Here is an 18,116-nt window from a genome sequence, read left to right as displayed (position 1 = left end):
CCCAAACTCCAACATAATTGTACATGCCTCTAATCCTAGCACCGAAAAGCAGAGACAGGAGAGTCCCTAGGATTCAGTAGCCAGCTAAGCCTAGCTAACCTCGTGAGCTCCAGGTTCAATGAGAAAACCCATCCCAAAAAAAAAAAAAAAAAAAAAAGAGTTGAAGAGACAGCTCAGCAGTTAAGTGTACTTGTTGCTTTTACAGAATAACGGGGTTCAGTTCCTAAGTAACTTTAGTTCTAGTGTACCTATCTGGTACCTTATTCTGACAAGCATGCTGTGCGTGAATACACACACACACATGCACACGCGTGTGCAAAACATTCATAGATATAAAAAACTAAAAAAACAAATCTAAAAAGAAAATTAAAGTAGAAAAGTAAAGAAGACATTTGATGTTGACCTCTGCCCTCTACATGCACCTACATGTCCCAATTCCTTCAAGAAAGTACATGGGCTGGTAAGATGGCATAGTGGGTAACTTGCTGCAGAGCCTGGTAGTCTGAGTCCAATCCCTAGAATCTACATGGTCTTCTGGCTTCCAGTTGTGTGCAATGGCACACACCCACATGTGGACACTCACACTAAATAAATGGAAAGGAAGGAAGGGAAGAAGGGAGGCAGGCAGGAATGAGCTCACACAAAAGCATTTTCAGAGTTTTGCACAGGATGGGGGGACCATCGTAAAGATAAAACCCAGCCCTAGGCCTGCACCCCACAACACAATCTGGGAATCTACTGAAGCAGTGTACTGGTCCCTGTGCCCTTGATGCTGCAGCAAACTGACTGCCTCACCAGAACATCTGCAGCAAGGAGCCCTGGCAAGTCTTGGCGCAACACCCTTCAGCTGTGAGTCACCTCTATGGTATCACAACGCTGAGGAAAAGCCTACTTCCGCCTCTGGCTGGGCAGCATGATGGCTAGAGGTTTTGGTAAGAGAGAAATGGGTTTAAACAGAGGTAAACTTCCTCTCTTCTCTGTAGTTCCCTCAGCTTCTGGGGGTCACTAGGCTCAGGGTTGCCACAGGATCACTCAGGTAAGAAGCTTGTCCCCCCTGCTCCTCCAACAAGGGCTCTGCTGGTCACCTGGCGGAGTCCTTGCCCTAGTAGCACCAGGTGCCAGGTCTCTCTTTTTCTGAGCACTGGCTGGACCAGTTAAACTGGTCTTGCTTTCCCTAAACTAAACTAAAACAAAACAAAACAAAACAAAAACTGGCAGGCAACTATTGGAGGCCTTCCAGCCCTCTCTACTTGGGCCAACCATCATATTAAGAAAAACACTACTTTCTATCTGCCTCATTTAGGAGGTTCTTACTTTTTTCTTTAGTGGTTAACTAAGCTTCATCTTACATAACCATCACAAATTCTATAAAAATTTCAATTGGTGCCAGCAACTGTGAAAGGTGTGAGTGATGTGTGTGTGCATGTGACAGTGACCAGGAGGTCCCAGAGCTCACTTGTGTGTTCACTGGTGCTCACATACCCCTCCCCCACTCTCCCTTTCCTACTTCTGGAAATCAAACAGAGCCTCACACACAACACGCACGCATGCTACTCCTGGCTGCATTCTCAGCCCTTGAGTCACTTAAAATTTTTTTTATTTTATTAGTGTGTGTGTGTACAAGTGTTTTGCCTGCACAAATGTCTATGCAGCATATGTGTGCCTGGTGTCCATGAAGGTGAACCTCCATGTAAGTGCTGGGAATAAAACTGGGTCCTTTGCAAAGAACAAGCACTCCCACCCCCACCCCTCAGGGTTTCTCTATGTAGCTGTCCTGGACAGCTGGCAGGCTGGCCTCAAACCCCCAGTGATCTACTAGCCTCTGCCTCCCATGTGCTGGGATTATAGGTGTGTGCCACTGTGCAAGGCACTTTTGGTTTTTCAAGACAGGTTTTCTCTGTGTAGCATTAGCTGTCCTGGACTCACTTTGTAGACCAGGCTGGCCTTGAACTCACAGAAATCCACCAGCCTCTGCCTCCCGAGTGCTGGGATTACTATGCCTGGCCTGCCAGGTACTCTTAACCACCACCGAGCCATCTCTCCAGTCCCTGTAGCCATCTTCTATTAGAAAACAGAGCTTCACCACCACTGAAGAAAGAGTCCAAGAGCTCATTGCCTAGGGCCAGACTTCCTCATTACCTTTTTCTTTAAAAAGGCTCACACCTTCAATCCCAGCACCCAGGAGGTAGAAGGAGGAGGATCTCTGTGAGTTTGAGACCAGCTTGGACTACAAAGAGACTTCTAGGACAGCCAGGGCTATGACGGAGAGAAAAACATCTCGAAAAACAAAAACAAAAAACAAAACAAAAAAACAAAATTAGGGGCTGGAAAGATGGCTCAAAGGTTAAGAGCATTGACTGCTCTTCCAGAGGTCATGAGTTCAATTCTCAGCAACCACATGGTGGCTCACACCCATCTACAATGACAATCTGGTGCCCTCTTCTGGCATGCAGGAGTACATGCAGGCAGAAGACTCTATAGATAATCAACAAATAAATCTTTAAAATTTTTTAATTTTAAAGATCTATTTGGGGGCTGGAGAGATGGTTCAGAGCTTAAGAGCACTGGCTGCTTTTCCAAAGTTACTGAGTTCAATTCCCAGCAACCACATGGTGGCTCCACCCATCTATAATGAGATCTGGTGCCCTCTTCTGGTGTGCAGGTGTACATGCAGGCAAGAACACTGTATATATAATCAATAAATAAATCTTAATAAATAAATAAACAAACAAATAAATAAATATCTATTTGGGCTGGGTGTGGTGGCGTACACCTTTAATCCCAGCACCTGGGAGGCAGAGGCAGGCAGATTCTGTGAGTGCAGGGCCAGCTTGGTCTACAAAGGAAGTCCAGGACAGCCAGGGCTAAACAGAGAGACCCTGTCTTAAAAAAACAAAAACAAAACAAAATCTATTCGTGTGTATGGATGTTTTTCCTGTATGAAGCCATCAGATCCCTTGGAACTGGAGTTACAGATAGCTGTGAGCTACTATGTGGGTGCTTGAAATTTAATCCAGGTCCTCTGGAAGAGCAGCCAAGTTCCTAACCTCTGAGCCATTTTTTTGGCTTTTTGTTGTTGTTGTTGTTTTAAAGCAGATAAGGTAAAGTATGTGAGACTGAAGCCAGGTGTGGTGGTGCACGCTTTTAATCCCAGCACTTGGGAGGCAGAGGCAGGCAGATTGCTGTGAGTTCAAGGCCAGCCTGGTCTACAAAGGGAGTCTAGGCCAGCCAAGACTACACAGAGAAACCCTGTCTCAAAAAAAAAAAAAAAAAAGGAGAAAGAAAAACAAAACTATGTAGAACATGTTACCAGGTAAACCAAAGGAGGACCACACACAGCCTTGGAGGCTGTGGCCTAAGGGACCCAAAAGTTCATGTTTTGTCTGAATTTTTACGTGTGGTAAGCACTCCAGTCCAAACACAAGCCTAGGCAGCAAACACTATCCTCTTACCTCTGATGTCTTCAGAGGGAAAAAGATGGAACATACGGTGACCATGCTGCCACAGCCTCTCTGCACTGAATGTCCTCCTTTACAGGAGGTGTCTCTTCACAGCAACAGAAACCCTAACTTAGAGAAGTTGTTACCGGGACTGCGGTTGTTGCTGTGACAGGCCTGACCATGCTTTATTGGAAGGAATGTGGATTCCGAGATTATGGATTAGAAAAGACATTGAACGCTTTACCTGGGGCTTAGTGGACCCTCCTAGTAGGGACATAGAAGACAGTGGCACTGAGGGGATTTGAGAGGATTTGAACTGTACAGAAGAGTGTTAGTGTGTGGGCTAGAGACCATTCTTGTGATATTTTGGTGAAGAATGGGGCTGCCTTTTGCCCTTGTCCAAGAAAGTTAGCCTGGGGCTGACTTGAAGAGTTTTGGATTAGTTGCTTTGGCAAAGGAAATTTCAACACAGCCTAGTATTGACTGTCCTGTGGTTATTAGTGGTCACTCTTATGAAAATCTATAATGAAAAGGAACAAGCTGAGTAAGAAAGAAATACAAAATATACAGTTCAAGGAGAAAAACAGATTAAAGGAAAGCCTGATATTAAATGGAACAAAGAAATTAAAGAACAGTTGAGGTCCAGGCACAGTGATGGCACTCCTTTAATCCCAGCACTCAGAGGCAGAAGCTGATGGATCTCAAAGTCTGAGGCCAGGCTGGTCTACAGAGCAAGTTCCAGGACAGCCAGGCTTAGGCCGAGAAGGAAACCACTGAAAACAGAAATCGGTGAAGATGAACAAGGGCCCACGTTCCAGGCCCAGCAAACAGCAGAACTCTGCAGCTGTGGCCATGTGGTTCTGGCTTTAGAGTCAAGGACAGAAGAAAGGGTCATGGAATCTCCCTCTGTGACCAAGGCCAGAGTCCTGTAAGCGGTGTCCCTGCATGGGGGCCCAGTGTGTGAAGCCTGGATTGCCTTGGAGACCCCAACCTGTTGGAGACGTAGAGTGGAGCCAGCCCACGAGAAAGAAGTGTATTACAGTCAGCAAAGCCAAAAGGAGTTGGAGATCTGAAGAGTGTTCTGACATCAGACATGAAAATGCAGAGTTTGAGTTTGCCCGGCTGTCTGTCTGTCTTGCCTTGGCCCAGCATTTCCTCATTCCTTTTGGAATGGTAATGTATATTCTGTGCCATTGTATGTTTGAAGTATGTGATCTGCTTTTTATTTTTATTTTACAAGGGATTACAATTAAGAGACTACATGGGCTCAGAAGAGACTTTTAGACAGTGCTGATATTGTGACAGACTATGGGGACTTTTACAGATGGACTAAATGCATTTTGCATTATGATATGGCTACAACCTTATTGGGGCCAGGGACTAGAAGGTGATTATGAATAAAAATGGCCTCCACAGATCCATAGGGAGTGGCACTATCAGGAGGTGCCGCCTAGTTGCAGTAGGTATGGCCTTGTTGGAGAAAATGTGATTCATTTTCTTCTTGCTCCCTGCAGATCCAGATACAGAACTCTCAGCACCATGTCTGCGTGCCGCCATGCTTCCCACCATGATGATAATGGACTAAACCTCTGACACTGTAAGCCAGACCCGATTAAATGTTTTTCTTCATAGGAGTTGCGAGGTCATGGTGTCTCTTCACAGCAACGCAGACCCTAACTTACCATGTGAGGTGACTGTTTCGGGCAGTCCTGATAGCACTGTGTCTGCCACAGACATTATTACAAAGTTCTCCCCAGTGGTTCTAACAGCCAAGCTCTCTCAGGCCAAGACCCCTCTGCAGCTTCTTTGTGCTATGACAGCAAAGGCAGTGTCTACACAGAGTTCTCGCCAGCAGCCCACAGGACAAAGCAGTCTTCATATGGTCTCGACACATGTGGGGCAGAAGCAAATACAGTACTTGAAGCTTTGAGACACAGAGCCTCTCCTTCCAAGGTTCCAGGCAGAGACAGGGACAAGGCTCAGCTTCAGCAGGAGAAGACCAGCTAAGGCAGTGACAACAGGCCCACAGCCTGCCCCACAGCTGGCCCTGGGGCACACCCACAAGTCTTCAGCAACTGGGATCCTTTGGCCAGGCGAGTAGGAGGTTTAAGAACACAAATCTCGTTGGAAAATCTAAAATGTATTTTTATTTTATTTTATTTTATTTTTTAAGTATCTACTATAAGTAAAATGTATTATTTTATATTTTACAAAGCCCTGGATTCCATTCTAGCACCCCAAATATAAAATATGGGTGTGTGTGTGCTAGAATGGAACCCGGGACCCTGTGCATGTTAAGCTAGCATTCCACCTTTAGCCCTTGAAATTTTTGAGTAGGGACATGATACTCAAAAATTTTGGACTTTGGATTCTAGATTGTTCTCATTAGAAAAGTATGACTGTTCATACCTATACAAATCTTCAAAAATTTCAAAAACCCCAAAATCTAAAACATCTTTAGCCCTAAAAATTTCAAGTAAAATCTACTCAACCTGATGTTTTTTAAGAGAATCAGTCAGGTTATAATAGTCTGATTTATTTTTCAGGATCCCTTGGGAGTCCTGAGCCCTTCCTGGGCTGATGCTGTCATCAGAACACCTCAGGTGGCAGGGGAGAGATAGTCTTAGGCTCTCAGAGGCCCGCACTCCTCCCAGGGCTGCTGTGACTCTAACCTGAGAAGGTGCCCTGCCTACAGGGCTTGAGGGCATGGATCCACACCCCCGACCCTGACCCACCGTCTACCTTACAGAGAGCACACTGCCCTGGCAAACACTGCTAGAAGACTAGACTAGTGCAGAGGAATGGAAAGCCAGCCATCCCCGGCAGCACAGACTGGGCAGCGTGCAGTCAGTGTGAGCTCTGGGGCCTTGCTTTTTCCATGAAAGCTGTGATATTCTAAACATTGCCATGTGCAGAGCTCTGTGCTAGAGGGTTTTGTGTGCAGAGATCACTACCCTCATTTTATGGGACAGAAAACTGAGGCTGTACTAAGCCAAACAACTTGTCTAAGTTATGGAGTCAGTGGGCAGAGGAAGATTTACCTCTGAACTCCAGAAATGTACCTACAACATACCAGGTAGGTCTGGCACTCAACTTCATGCTATAGTGACACAGGTGCCACCGAATTCTCCAGAACCTACGAGTCCATCCCCTCTGGATTCAATCAAGTCTTTATTTTTCTTTTTCCTTTCTTTGGTTTTTCAAGAGAGGGTTTCTCTGTGTAGCCCTGGCTCTGCCTCCCAAATGCTGGGATTAAAGGCGTGTACCACCACCGTCTGGCTCCTGCTCAATTCTAAAGCAGCCTCTAGGCAGGAAGCCATGGTGAGACACGGAGACCCTCTCATGCACTAATCTCCAAAGTAATCTACAAATTGAACTTATTTGTTCCAACTGCTGTCACATGGCTTAAGCAGGTGTTCACCTGAGCTGGAAATAAACAGGAAGTGATCGGTTCTCTCTGGGCTCTCTCTCATCAGCACCATGGCCTACCTTGCCCATGGAGACATGGTTCTCTAGAACAAGCCCATTTGTCCTGGAGTCTCCCATGGTCAGGGTCATAAATAGGAGGAAGAATGGCTTTGCCTCCCAACTGAAGGCCACAGAATGGAGGTGCAGAAGGCACAGGACGGACTGAGCGCTGAAAGCCTTTTCACTACTGTGGCCCTGGCCCAGAACTTGCCTTCCCTAGCTGCTCCTCAACCACTCTACCTTATAACCAAGGCTCTCCGGAACAGCAGGTTCCTCATCATCACACAGACATTACTGCTAAAATAAAACTATTTAGAGTTTTCCCACCCCCAACCTGGAAACTATACCCCCAACTGTTCAACTCATCTTGACATCAAGAAGCAGACAGACAGACAGCTCTTACCATTGTAGGACAGGCGAGGTTTGCTCAGACACATTATAAAGTGCATTTCCATCTCATCGGATGCCACAGACTTGGAGCAAATGGGGCACTTGAAACCTGAAAGAAAAGAAACAATGATTTGAGGTTCATGTTTTTTTAGATCTTTTTTCTTTTGGTTTTTCGAGACAGGGTTTCTCTGTATAGACGTGACTGTCCTGGACTCACTTTGTAGACCAGGCTGGCCTCGAACTCAGTGATTTGCCTGCCTCTGCCTCCCAAGTGCTGGGATTAAAGGTGTGCACCACCACCTGCCTCTTTCAGACCTTTTCAATGGGGCTCTAGTAGACAAGACGGCTAGGGAAGCAACAACCTAAGGCAGCCGAATAATCTTTACACATCAGAGCTTGACACCCATTGGGTCCCTCCCTCCCACTGGAGGAGTCCCTACTGTCATCTGCACCTCCATCTCACACACTCAGCAACTTCGTGTTTCACCCAAGCATCCCTGGCCTCCCTTGAAACTAAGGCAGCTGTATCCTTTAGGAAGTATGTGATCAGCCTGGGAGAGGTGGGAGGAGTAGGAGGCTCTCCAGAGTGGTCCTAATGCTGCTAAGTAAAGCAGCTGTTTCCGATGCCAGGAGAGCACAGGCCATTATAATCTGCTATTTTATCCCCAGGGCATCTGGACTGCTACACACCGAAGGGCTCCTCAGCACTAAAACAGGATTGTTAAATTCTGGTTGAACTACAATTAAGCAAAGCTAACTTCTTCTTTTTTGGTTTGTTCTGTTTTTTTGTTTATTTCATTTCATTTATTTATTTATTTATTGAGACACAGTGTTTCTCTGTGTAAACAGTCCTCTGCATAGCTTTGGCTGTCCTGCTTTGTAGACAAGGCTGGCCTCAAACTCAGAGAGATCCACTTGCCTCTGCTTCCGAGTGCTGGGATTAAAGGCTGGGGCCACCACTGCCTGGTGGAAAGTTAACTTCTGGGGAGGGACACACGCACACACTCATGTATGCACGCAGGCACACACTTGTGTAGTTTGGTCACCCCCCCCCACTCCAGCAAGCTAATGCACTGAAGAACATGCCCAGTGGTAAAATTGTTGATAGATGAATTTCAATCTTTTTCATTTTTTAATTATTGAACAGTTTCAAAGAGGTCAATTCTTTGCATGCAAATTCTACCACAGACCCAACAACTCTGAAAAGCTACCGATGTCTCCCTCATTTGTGTACATCAGTTTATTTCTTTGGTGACAATGACTCTTACTCACCTGGCCTGGATGAGCTAACATAACATAACACATCTAACCACTGTGCAAAGGTTTCACTCTTCCATTAGTTTTCAGGTGTAATGGCCATCTACAGTATTTATTTTTTGAAAACTTTGTGTGTGTGTGTGTGTGTGTGTGTGTGTGTGTGTGTGTGTGTGTGTTGCTAGCATATATGTACATGTGGCACATAGATGCCTGACTCACGTGGAGGTCAGAAGAGGGCATTACAGATGGTTGTAAGCTGCCATGTGGGTCCTGGGAAGCAAGAGTAGTCAATGCTAGTAAACCATGGGTCACCTCTCCAGACTGCTCCCCCAACCTCTGACTTATTTGAGACAGGGTCTCACTGTGGAACTTACTCTGGAACTTACTATGTGGACCAAGCTGGCCTTGAAACTCACAGCTCTGCCTGCCTCTGTCTACGCTGAAACATTTTTAAAGAAACAGAGAAAAGGACAAGCATTCAAAGACAGGGTTGCGAGTCCCAAGACAAAGGAGTTCACACCTTCTCCAGTGTCCCTCACACCCCTTGCTAATCTGTATGGAAAGCTGTGACTGGGGTAAAGTGGCACAGAGACAGGAAGCAAATCACACCGGGTACTTACTTGAAGTCTTCATATATTTTTCTCAATGATAATGCTTAAAAAAATAAATAACCCAAAACCTCTATGTAGCCCTGGCTGTCCTGAAACTCGCTATGTGCCTTCAAACTCAGAGATCTGTTAGCCTCTGCCTCTGAGTGCTAAGATTAAAGATGTGTGCCACCACAGCAAGTATCTATAATGCTACAGGACCAAACAGAAGACTTAGTGCTCAGCTAACTGCAGCTGAAGTGGACTCCAGGGTGTGGCTCCTACACCCTGGTCCACTTCCTTAAAAATTCTCAGCATCCACATCTCACCAATACCTGACCTCTGCATGGTTACAAGGCCATAAGTAACAAAAGCAGAAGACCAAAAGCAGCCTGGGAATGGGTCTCCTGATAGGACCAGGCTGCTTATTCGTTAGCCAGCTTCGAAGGGTCACAAATGTAAGAGAGAGAGGAGGGATAAACACGAGTCTCAGAGTAAAGACACTCGTCATTTCTAAGTTAACTCCTGTGTGATTACAAAAGAATTTCTGCTGTTTCCCACTCACAAGAGCAAAGGTTCTTGGAGAATACTTGTTTGCTGCACTCCTGGGTTAGCGCCTGTTACAGGCTGAGTGATGGGGCTACAGTGGGACAGAGGCCACCAGACAGGTCCTCCAATCCTAGCCTGGGCACATATGCCTGGCCAGAGGTATGCAACTGATCTGTAACTAGAAAAAGTCTACACTTCCCATGCTGCGTATTTCCCTAGCATTTCCGAGAAGATTTAGGTAATTCCTGGAACAGCACCACACCAGTCCTGTAGGCCAATGTGAGGCGCTGAGTGAAGGAGAAGGGGTCAAGTTACCACAGATATTGGCGAGCAGGCCACTCAGCAAGGTCTAAATGTCACTAGACGTTTCTACCCTAGGGGACAACAGGCTGAGTGAGACTGGGGTTGAGAGCAGTCTCTTCATTGGATGAAGAAGGAACCCCAGCACGGCTTGGTGCAGGGTGAGGGCACATATGGGACAGTAGAGTTGAGACCACACTGAGTCTTCTCAGGTCTCAATCTAAAGCTCTTCATCAAGAGAGGAAGTGGCGTGGGATTCTGAGGAACAGGTAAGCTGGGAAATAGTAAGCCTCTGGAAGACGAAGCTTGACGCGGCAGGGAGAACCAGGTCTTAACTAAAAGCCTCTCGGTGTTTTTGTTTTAAGTTATTTTACAAGGCTCACAAAGTAATTAGAAACTATTTTTATGCAATATGACGAGGTTTTCTAGACTCAAGGCCTTGGTAAGTAATATATCCCTCGCTGGCCCTTCATTTTACTACTGGAAAAAATGGAGGAACTCATCCCATGCTTGCAAACACTGAATGAAATATCATTATCAGGCCTAGAGCAGTAAGTGAGGAGGAAGACACGAGGAAGGACTTAGGCTGAGGACTAAGGAGGTAAACTCGCACTGGTGCTATCCACACTGCCAATGTGGAAACAGGTCTCCTCTTGCAGTAGGTAAATAGTACTTTGCATTTGTGGAGTTGTTTCTATGGAGAGCCACTGTGTTTTAATAGCTACTTAAGTATGGTTCAGTATAAGCACTATCAATAGGCAGGTACTATATTAACTCTATTTTACAGAACACAGTGAAGGTCAAAAACTCAAGTAACTTGTTCAACATTAATAGAGCCAGAAAGAGTGAGAGCTGATACCCAGCAGTCTGCCCTGGAGCCAGCACCCCGCTGCAGCACTGCCCAACAGGCACAGAGGCCGGCTCAGCACCAACACAACACTGCCCCACACCCATGCTTCTGAATAATCCCTAAACAATAATCCTTTTCTAGGAATTCCGTTAATGAGGACGGTCAGAATTCCAGAATTCAGCATTCTGCTTGGCCCAGAGCCTAGAGCACAGGCTGGCTGGAAGATGCTGAGTCTGCAAATTACCTTCAGATGAAAGTAAAGGGCAGAAGGTAAGAGGGACAGAAAGAAGAAGAAGAAGAAAAAAAAAGAGAGCTAAGGGGAAAAAGCTAATGTCCCCACCTTCTTTCCTGAAAGGTCATCCGATGATCAAGATGAATTCTATACTTTACTGCCCCAATCTTTTCTTGTATCTGTCCAGTCTTGATTCAGCACCAACAGCCCTATAGAATGACAAATACTGATATTTATGAACTATTTGATGGCCAAAACTTCTTGGAAATCTTTATCCCATTTTGGAAGGAAGTCTGCACTGAATGAAATCAGCTTCACAGACGAAGGTAAACCCAAGATCTGCTGAGCTGGCCAGGCCATACGGCTTCCTCACACCTCCTCAGTGCTCTAGAGTGGCTAAAGGAAGCTTCGTTTTCCTTCAGGAGAAAACCACAGGTGGTTCTGCAATATGCCCCCAAGTCACCTGGTGCAGTCACCTGGCACACCTGGAGATGGGGCAGCCTGCGCTCCAGGAGCTTCTCCCCACTTGTCCTCAATATTTGCCACTGGCACTGGTTAAAGCTCACCCACCCTTGTCTCCTGTGGTACGCCCAGGCAGAGCTGGTGGCTGCCCCAGCTTGTTGCCTACCCTGCTCTGCTCATGTCTCAGATGAGAAAGGAGTGCATTACTGTGTGCTGGCCTGGCTCTGCACTTGGTGGCTCTATCACGCAAATATTACTACAAGATTCTATCAAGAGTAGCCAAAAGTAGCCAAAGAGGAAAAAAACAAAAAACAACAACAAAAAACCTCCCAAATCTCTCTCCTATCTCTTATCCTTTCTAAGACACAAAAGCAAAGGGGGCTGATCCTCCAGAGCCCAGCTGCTTCCTTTCTACAAGTGCACTGTTTAAGTGGAAGTCTTTGGTACTCAGTTACCTACCAGAGACTCAGATCAAAAGAAGACAAGCCTGCGCTGTGCCAACTCAAGGGAGCCCATTTGGAATGTCAGGTTAGGACCACTGGCAGGCGAACCAAGAGTGGCCTCAAGAAAGCCTACAGTGTCGTCATGTGAATTAAAGAGCATCTTCCTGGGGCAGGCTAAGTGGGCTTCTCAGTCTGACAGGGACAGCAGGCTCAGAGAGCTCCCAACCCACCTCCACCTCCATGTTCTACAGCCTTAGCTAGGAATTGCCAAGCTCTGAGCACGATGTACCTCTCATTTTCCCAAACTGAAACCTTCTCCTTTAAGACCTGATTTCCTGGGCAGGACCAAGAGCTGCTGCTTGTTGCTCCAGTTTCTCTCCCCACCCTCCCGATGCTGATGCGCTATTTTAATGGCTGCCCCAGTTCTGCTTGTCTCTGGGATCACCTAAAGGTGGAGGAATCAAAAGAAGCAACCAGGGTGAAGGGAGCGGCACACCCTGGAGGGGCCTAGCTGCAGACAGAGTAACGAACAGTGTGGCACCTCTCAGCTGGGAGATCCGAGGACACCACCCCAATTCTGTTCTACCAGTCAGTTCCCAGATGCCAGGGCTGATTTTACCTGCCACATCCTGTGATGATTACTGACAATAAAACAGGACTTGGCTACACGAACTGATCAAGTGGGATTTATTATAGACAGGTGACAACGATGCCACGGGAGATGCTACATTTCTATACCATAGGTTCCATATATTTTTTTCTCTCCACACCTTTCCCTCTCAAAAAACCCAATGTATAATAACCCTATCAACTGATGAACTGAAGTGTGAGTTATGTCTCCTGAAGAATATTCCAGACAAAGAAAGGGTCAGCTGTTCTAATTCTTTTCTCTTTCATCAACTCTCTTCTGGACTTGACCTCTGCTGTTCTCTTCTAGAGCTCAGGGGAACCCCCCCCAAGTGTGTGCCCGTGCATTCATGCGTGTGTGTGTGTGTGTGTGTGTGTGCGCGCGCGCGCGCATGCGTGACCAATACTGTGTGCTAACAAAACTGGGTGGTGGGGTCCGCAGATATTTGGTTAAATATTCCTGGGTATTTCTAGAAATGTGTTTCCAGAAAAACTGGGAGCAGGCTGGGTAGACTCTACAGAGCAGACTGCCCTGCCACTTGTAGGTAGGTTTCACAGAATCAGCTGAGGACCTGAATACAACAAAGGGGAAGAAGTGGTTTCCAGTCTCATCTGCCTGGGCTTGATGGGACACTGGACTTGTGCTCTGGACTGAGACTGATGCTACTGTGCTTCCTGGAAACACCACTGTTTCCTGACTTTCAGTTCATAGACAGCAGACTATAGGATTTCTCAGCCTCAATTATCATATCAATTAATCTCTAGAATAATTCTTTACACACACACACATACACACATACAGTTTCTGTTTCTTTGGAGAACTGTAATATATTTATGTTCATTAAGATATCACGTACCAACTATGTGGTGGTGGCGCACACCTTTAAGCCCAGCACTCGGGAGGCAGAGGCAGGTGGATTGCTGTGAGTTCAAGGCCAGCCTGGTCTACAAACTGAGTCCAGGACATCCAAGGTTACACAGGGAAACCCTGTCTTGAAAAACAAACAAACAAACAAAAAAAGATCACACACACCTATAATTCCAGTACTCAGGAGGCAGAAGTAGGCGTATCTGTGAGTTTGAGGCTGGCCTGCTCTACAGAGTGAGTCTAGGACTGCCAAAGCTACACAGAAAAACCCTGTCAAGAAAAAGTTTTTAAAAGATGTCAATAATAAAACTGACATCACCAAATGCCGGTGAGGATATGGAACAGCTATAACATGAAATGCTGGAATGACAGCCAATTGGGAAAAGGTGGGTGTGTTTCTTATAAAACACACTCCTAGTCTATGATCAAAGCAATTCCTCTCTCCCCACTCCCACCAAATGAAAGCATATGCCTATAAGTAGATATTTATAAAATTATACACCACAGCTCTATTAACAACAAGCAAAAGCTGGAAACAGCCTATCTGTCCATTTACAGAGTGGAGACAAATGCTGTAATACATGCAGACTACAATGGGAAAAAACACTCAACAGCAGCAGCTAATGACTGCTCACGCATACAACATGAATGAACATTAAAAAAGCCCAGTGAAGGTTGTAAGGGCACACAGTATGATTCAAGCTAGAAGAAATCTTAGAATAGGCAAAACCAACAGACTGTGAGAAGAAGCAGAACAGTGGCTGTCTCTTGGGGACGTAAGTTGGGACACAGGTTGACAGAGAAGGTAATAGGAGAATTTTCCAAGGTAACGACGATGTCTTACATTAAGAGGAGGTTTGGGCTATTCATCTATATTTGTCTTTTAAAGTTTATCAAATATACACTTCAGATTTAAGATTTCATCATTTCAAAACTGTACTTGAATAAAAAAAAAAAACTTGTACTAGGTATGGTGGTGAATGCTATATTCTTGGCACTTAGGCGAAGGAGGCAGAGGCAGGAAGATAAAAAATGTAAGATCATCTTCACTTACATAGTGAACGAGGCCAGCCTGGGTTACAAGAGACTGTCTCAAAAAAGCAAAGGAGGGGAGGGGTGGTGTCTAAACTGCAGTGAATGACATGCTGCTGACACTTGGAAGCTGAGGTTCTACATTAAAATAAACAGTGGGGTGCACGGGCTAAACATCTCTCAGCTTTGCTGTAGGCTGGACAGTGTCAGCAGTAGACTGTGATGTGAAGAGGAAGATGAACAGTGATTTAGACATAGAAGGTGACAAGTGAGCAGAGGTGCTGATGTTTCAGAACAAGGCGGTTGGGGAAATGGCCAAGCACATGTTGTGTAAGCACAAGGACCTGTGTCCAAGCCATTAGTGCCACATAAAAAGCCAGGCAAGAAGGTACACACCAGGGATCTCATGGCTGGGGTTAGCAGAGACAGGAAGTTTCCTGGGGCTTCCAACTAGTGAGCTCTAAGTCAGTAAGAAACCCTGTCTCAAAAATGAGGTGGGAACCACTGGACATAGTGGCGTAAGCCTCTAATCCCAGTACTTGGGAATCAGAAGCAAGTGAATCTCTGTGAGTTCAAGGCCAGCCTGGTCTACAAAGTGAGTCCAGGACAGCCAAGGCTACACAGAGAAGCCCTGTCTCAAAACCCCTCCCGCAAAAGAAAGAGGTGGGGAAGCAAGTTAAGAAAATATCTGACATCAACCTCTGCTGCCACATGTACCTACATGGGCACAGGGACACACATGCACAAGCCCCTCAACAGCAAGACAAAGCATCTAGGCACTGTGAGGACACAGACAGTGGGAAGAGTAGAGCACGCACTCTGAATCCTTACACAAGCTCAAAGCCCTTTCTTTTCCTCTAAGTACAAGGGTTTTTTTTTTTTCATTCCTTTAATCCTTAGTGGTCTACAGAAGAAATTTTGCCATCTGCTAGATTGCAGGTGTTGCAAGCAAGCAATCTGGGATCAATTTAATTCTTTTTCCTTTGTAAATAATTTGTTCATTTGGCCTGAAACGTGAAAGGTTTTTCTTTTCACCCTAAGAGTTCAGAAATGTTATTAGGATGTGCTTAGGTGTACCTTTCCCATCCCTTTCCCCTTTCTTTCAGTAGGCAGGCTCAAGTCTTTCTTTAGGCAGATTTTCTATCTTTCATTATTTCCCTAGTGTTAAGTCCTGAGTGTTATTGCTTGGTTACTTCTAGCTTTCTAGTATGCAGTAGTGTGGAACTTGCTTACTCCTCTTGAAGTTAGGGGTGGGTTTGAAATACACTTAAGCAGTGAAGTGTAATGTAAGTCCACTCACAGCCAAGCAGCGTCAAGAGTGGGTGATGACTCACTGCTGCTTGCAGTGCAGCAGTCAAGAGGGAGAAAGAGCTTCTGTCAGCTCGAGTCTCTGAGTAACAGCTGCCAAGAGTGGGCAGAGTCCCAACTCTGCACTGGCACTGCATACTCTAAACCTGGGGACAAGAAATGTTCTGAGCTTAGCTCCTGGGCTAGAGGACTGTCACTGAATCACACCTAAGCACATCCTAATAACCAGGTGCAAGAACATGCAGCCTTAGCCTGAACGTGAACTCAGGTTTTACAATTTTTTACCCTTTGGAATGTCTGGTAAAGGCAAACACCGATTTACTATTTCTTGTCACTTGACTGCCACGCTTGGACAAGCTTACAGGCACTCCAACTGCCACATAAAAAATGTGGGTGTAAGGTCTCCAGTGGGAGCAGTTGACTTGCATACTGGAGATGTCTTATTTAAAGGATGGACCATCTGTTGAAAGAGGACAGTTGTCCAGTAGCCAAAGGATCAAACCGGGATTTCTTCTAGACTCCAGACACCAAGGATTACCTAAAAGCCAGGCAATTACAGAGGGTAAACTAGCCACACCATGAGTCGCTTATTTACTGAGTGCTATGTTCTGTTTCCACCTGACTCTCCCATGTCCGTTTCAATCTCCAACATGCCACACACCTATTCCCTTGGTACCCAATAATCCTGCTCAGTGTTAGTGTGGATTTCCCAGGGTTTGGCCATGCCAAAGAATACTTTCAAGAACAGATGAATTCCCTAACTTGTTCCACATGACAGTCACAGGAAGTGAGTCCAATGACCACTTCCCCTCAAAAACCCAAACCAGAGCCAGGAGTAGTCATAGCCTTTAATCTCAGCACTTGGGAGGCAGAGGCAGGTGGATCTCCTTGAGTCTGAGGCCAGCCTGGTCTACAGAGTAAGTACCTGACAGCCAAGGCTACAAGGGGAGAATTTGCTTGAAAACAACCAACCAAAACCAGAGGTCGGGGGGAGGGGGGCACACACGCTGGTCTCTAAGAATATTGGCCATTATCAGCCCTAAATGATCTGTGGGTTGTCTCTATACCACAAGAGAAAAGTGAGCCCCACTCACAGCCATCATCCTTAGCAAACTTCCCAAGGAACACGGACTGTCTCAAGACTACTTGTGGCAGGGTTCCTCGCCACTGGACAGAGACTGGGTCTCTTTATTGTTTTCCCCCAAGAGCTACCAGGTTTGGGGTCTGTTTTTTTTAAACTCATGTGGGTGCTGGGAATCAAACTCCAATCCTCTGGAAGAGCAGTCAGGGCTTTTAACCTCTGAGCCATTGCTCCAGATCACAACTTTCCTTTTTTTAAAAATTTTGTTGAAGCCAGGCGTGGTGGCGCATGCCTTTAATCCCAGCACTCGAGAGACATAGGCAGGCGGATCGCTGTGAGTTCGAGGCCAGCCTGGTCTACAAAGTGAGTCCAGGATGGCCAAGGCTACACAGAGAAACCCTGTCTCAAAAAACAAAATAAATAAATAAATAAATAAAAATTTTGTTGATGATTCCTTTTATTTTTATTTTTTATGTGCACTGGTGTTCTGCTTGTATATATGTCCATTTTGTGAGGGCGTTGTTTGCTGGGAATTGAATCAGAGTTCTCTGGAAGAGCAGCCAGTGCTCTTAGCCTCTGAGCCATCTCTCCAGACCAGCTTTCCTTTTTTCAATAAGGGAAAGGAGGGGGGGAAGGGAATAGGGGGCGGGGTAGGGAAGGAAGGAGGGAGGGAGGGAGGGAGGGAGGGAGGGAGGGAGGAAGAAAATAAGCATCAATGTGTTTAGAAGAAAAGATTAGTTAAGAAAAAGAAAAGAAAAAGAAAAAAAAAAAAAAGGACAAAGAAAAAAAAAAATAAAACCCAGAATCCATACAGGACCTATTTCTGGGTTTCTAAAGGCACTGTCCACCCCATTACCTGATTAGAATTTTCCAATGACAAGAGAAAATGCTTGAACATTATTACTAGATCATGACTAATGTAATATTGGACTTATTGGCAAATGACCAGGATACTTAAATACAAAGGACTGCTCGTTCATATAGAATAAACCTATTTGTTTGCACTGTGCAACTTAACATCTGCTAATACCACTAGTCCTGGCTTTTACATCACTGGAAAACAATTCAGAAGGTTCTTCCAAGGTATTCACTATAATCCCAGATGGCAGAACATACACTGTTCTGTTCATTTCTCAGAGATTACCAGCTCAAGCTTAGGCGCTGGCATGTACAAACGACGATGATTTGGACTCTTGCTTGGACAAAGCCCCGGCCCCTTCTC

General features: G+C 45.7%; 1 protein-coding gene across 3 annotated transcripts in view; it reads right to left on the bottom strand.

Moving 5' to 3' along the window:
• The window catches only part of Znrf1 (zinc and ring finger 1), a 95,492-nt gene that overhangs the window by 9,647 nt on the left and 67,729 nt on the right, over window positions 1-18,116 (bottom strand). For all 3 annotated transcript variants that reach the window (XM_051169291.1, XM_051169293.1, XM_051169290.1), the window contains exon 2: window positions 7,312-7,407. In XM_051169291.1, the coding sequence (XP_051025248.1) occupies window positions 7,312-7,407 (96 nt within the window). The remainder of the gene's footprint in view (window positions 1-7,311; window positions 7,408-18,116) is intronic.

This window comes from Acomys russatus, chromosome 26 (assembly GCF_903995435.1).
Source record: "Acomys russatus chromosome 26, mAcoRus1.1, whole genome shotgun sequence".
NCBI classification, from domain to species: domain Eukaryota; kingdom Metazoa; phylum Chordata; class Mammalia; order Rodentia; family Muridae; genus Acomys; species Acomys russatus.
This window is presented reverse-complemented; position numbering and strand designations above follow the sequence as displayed.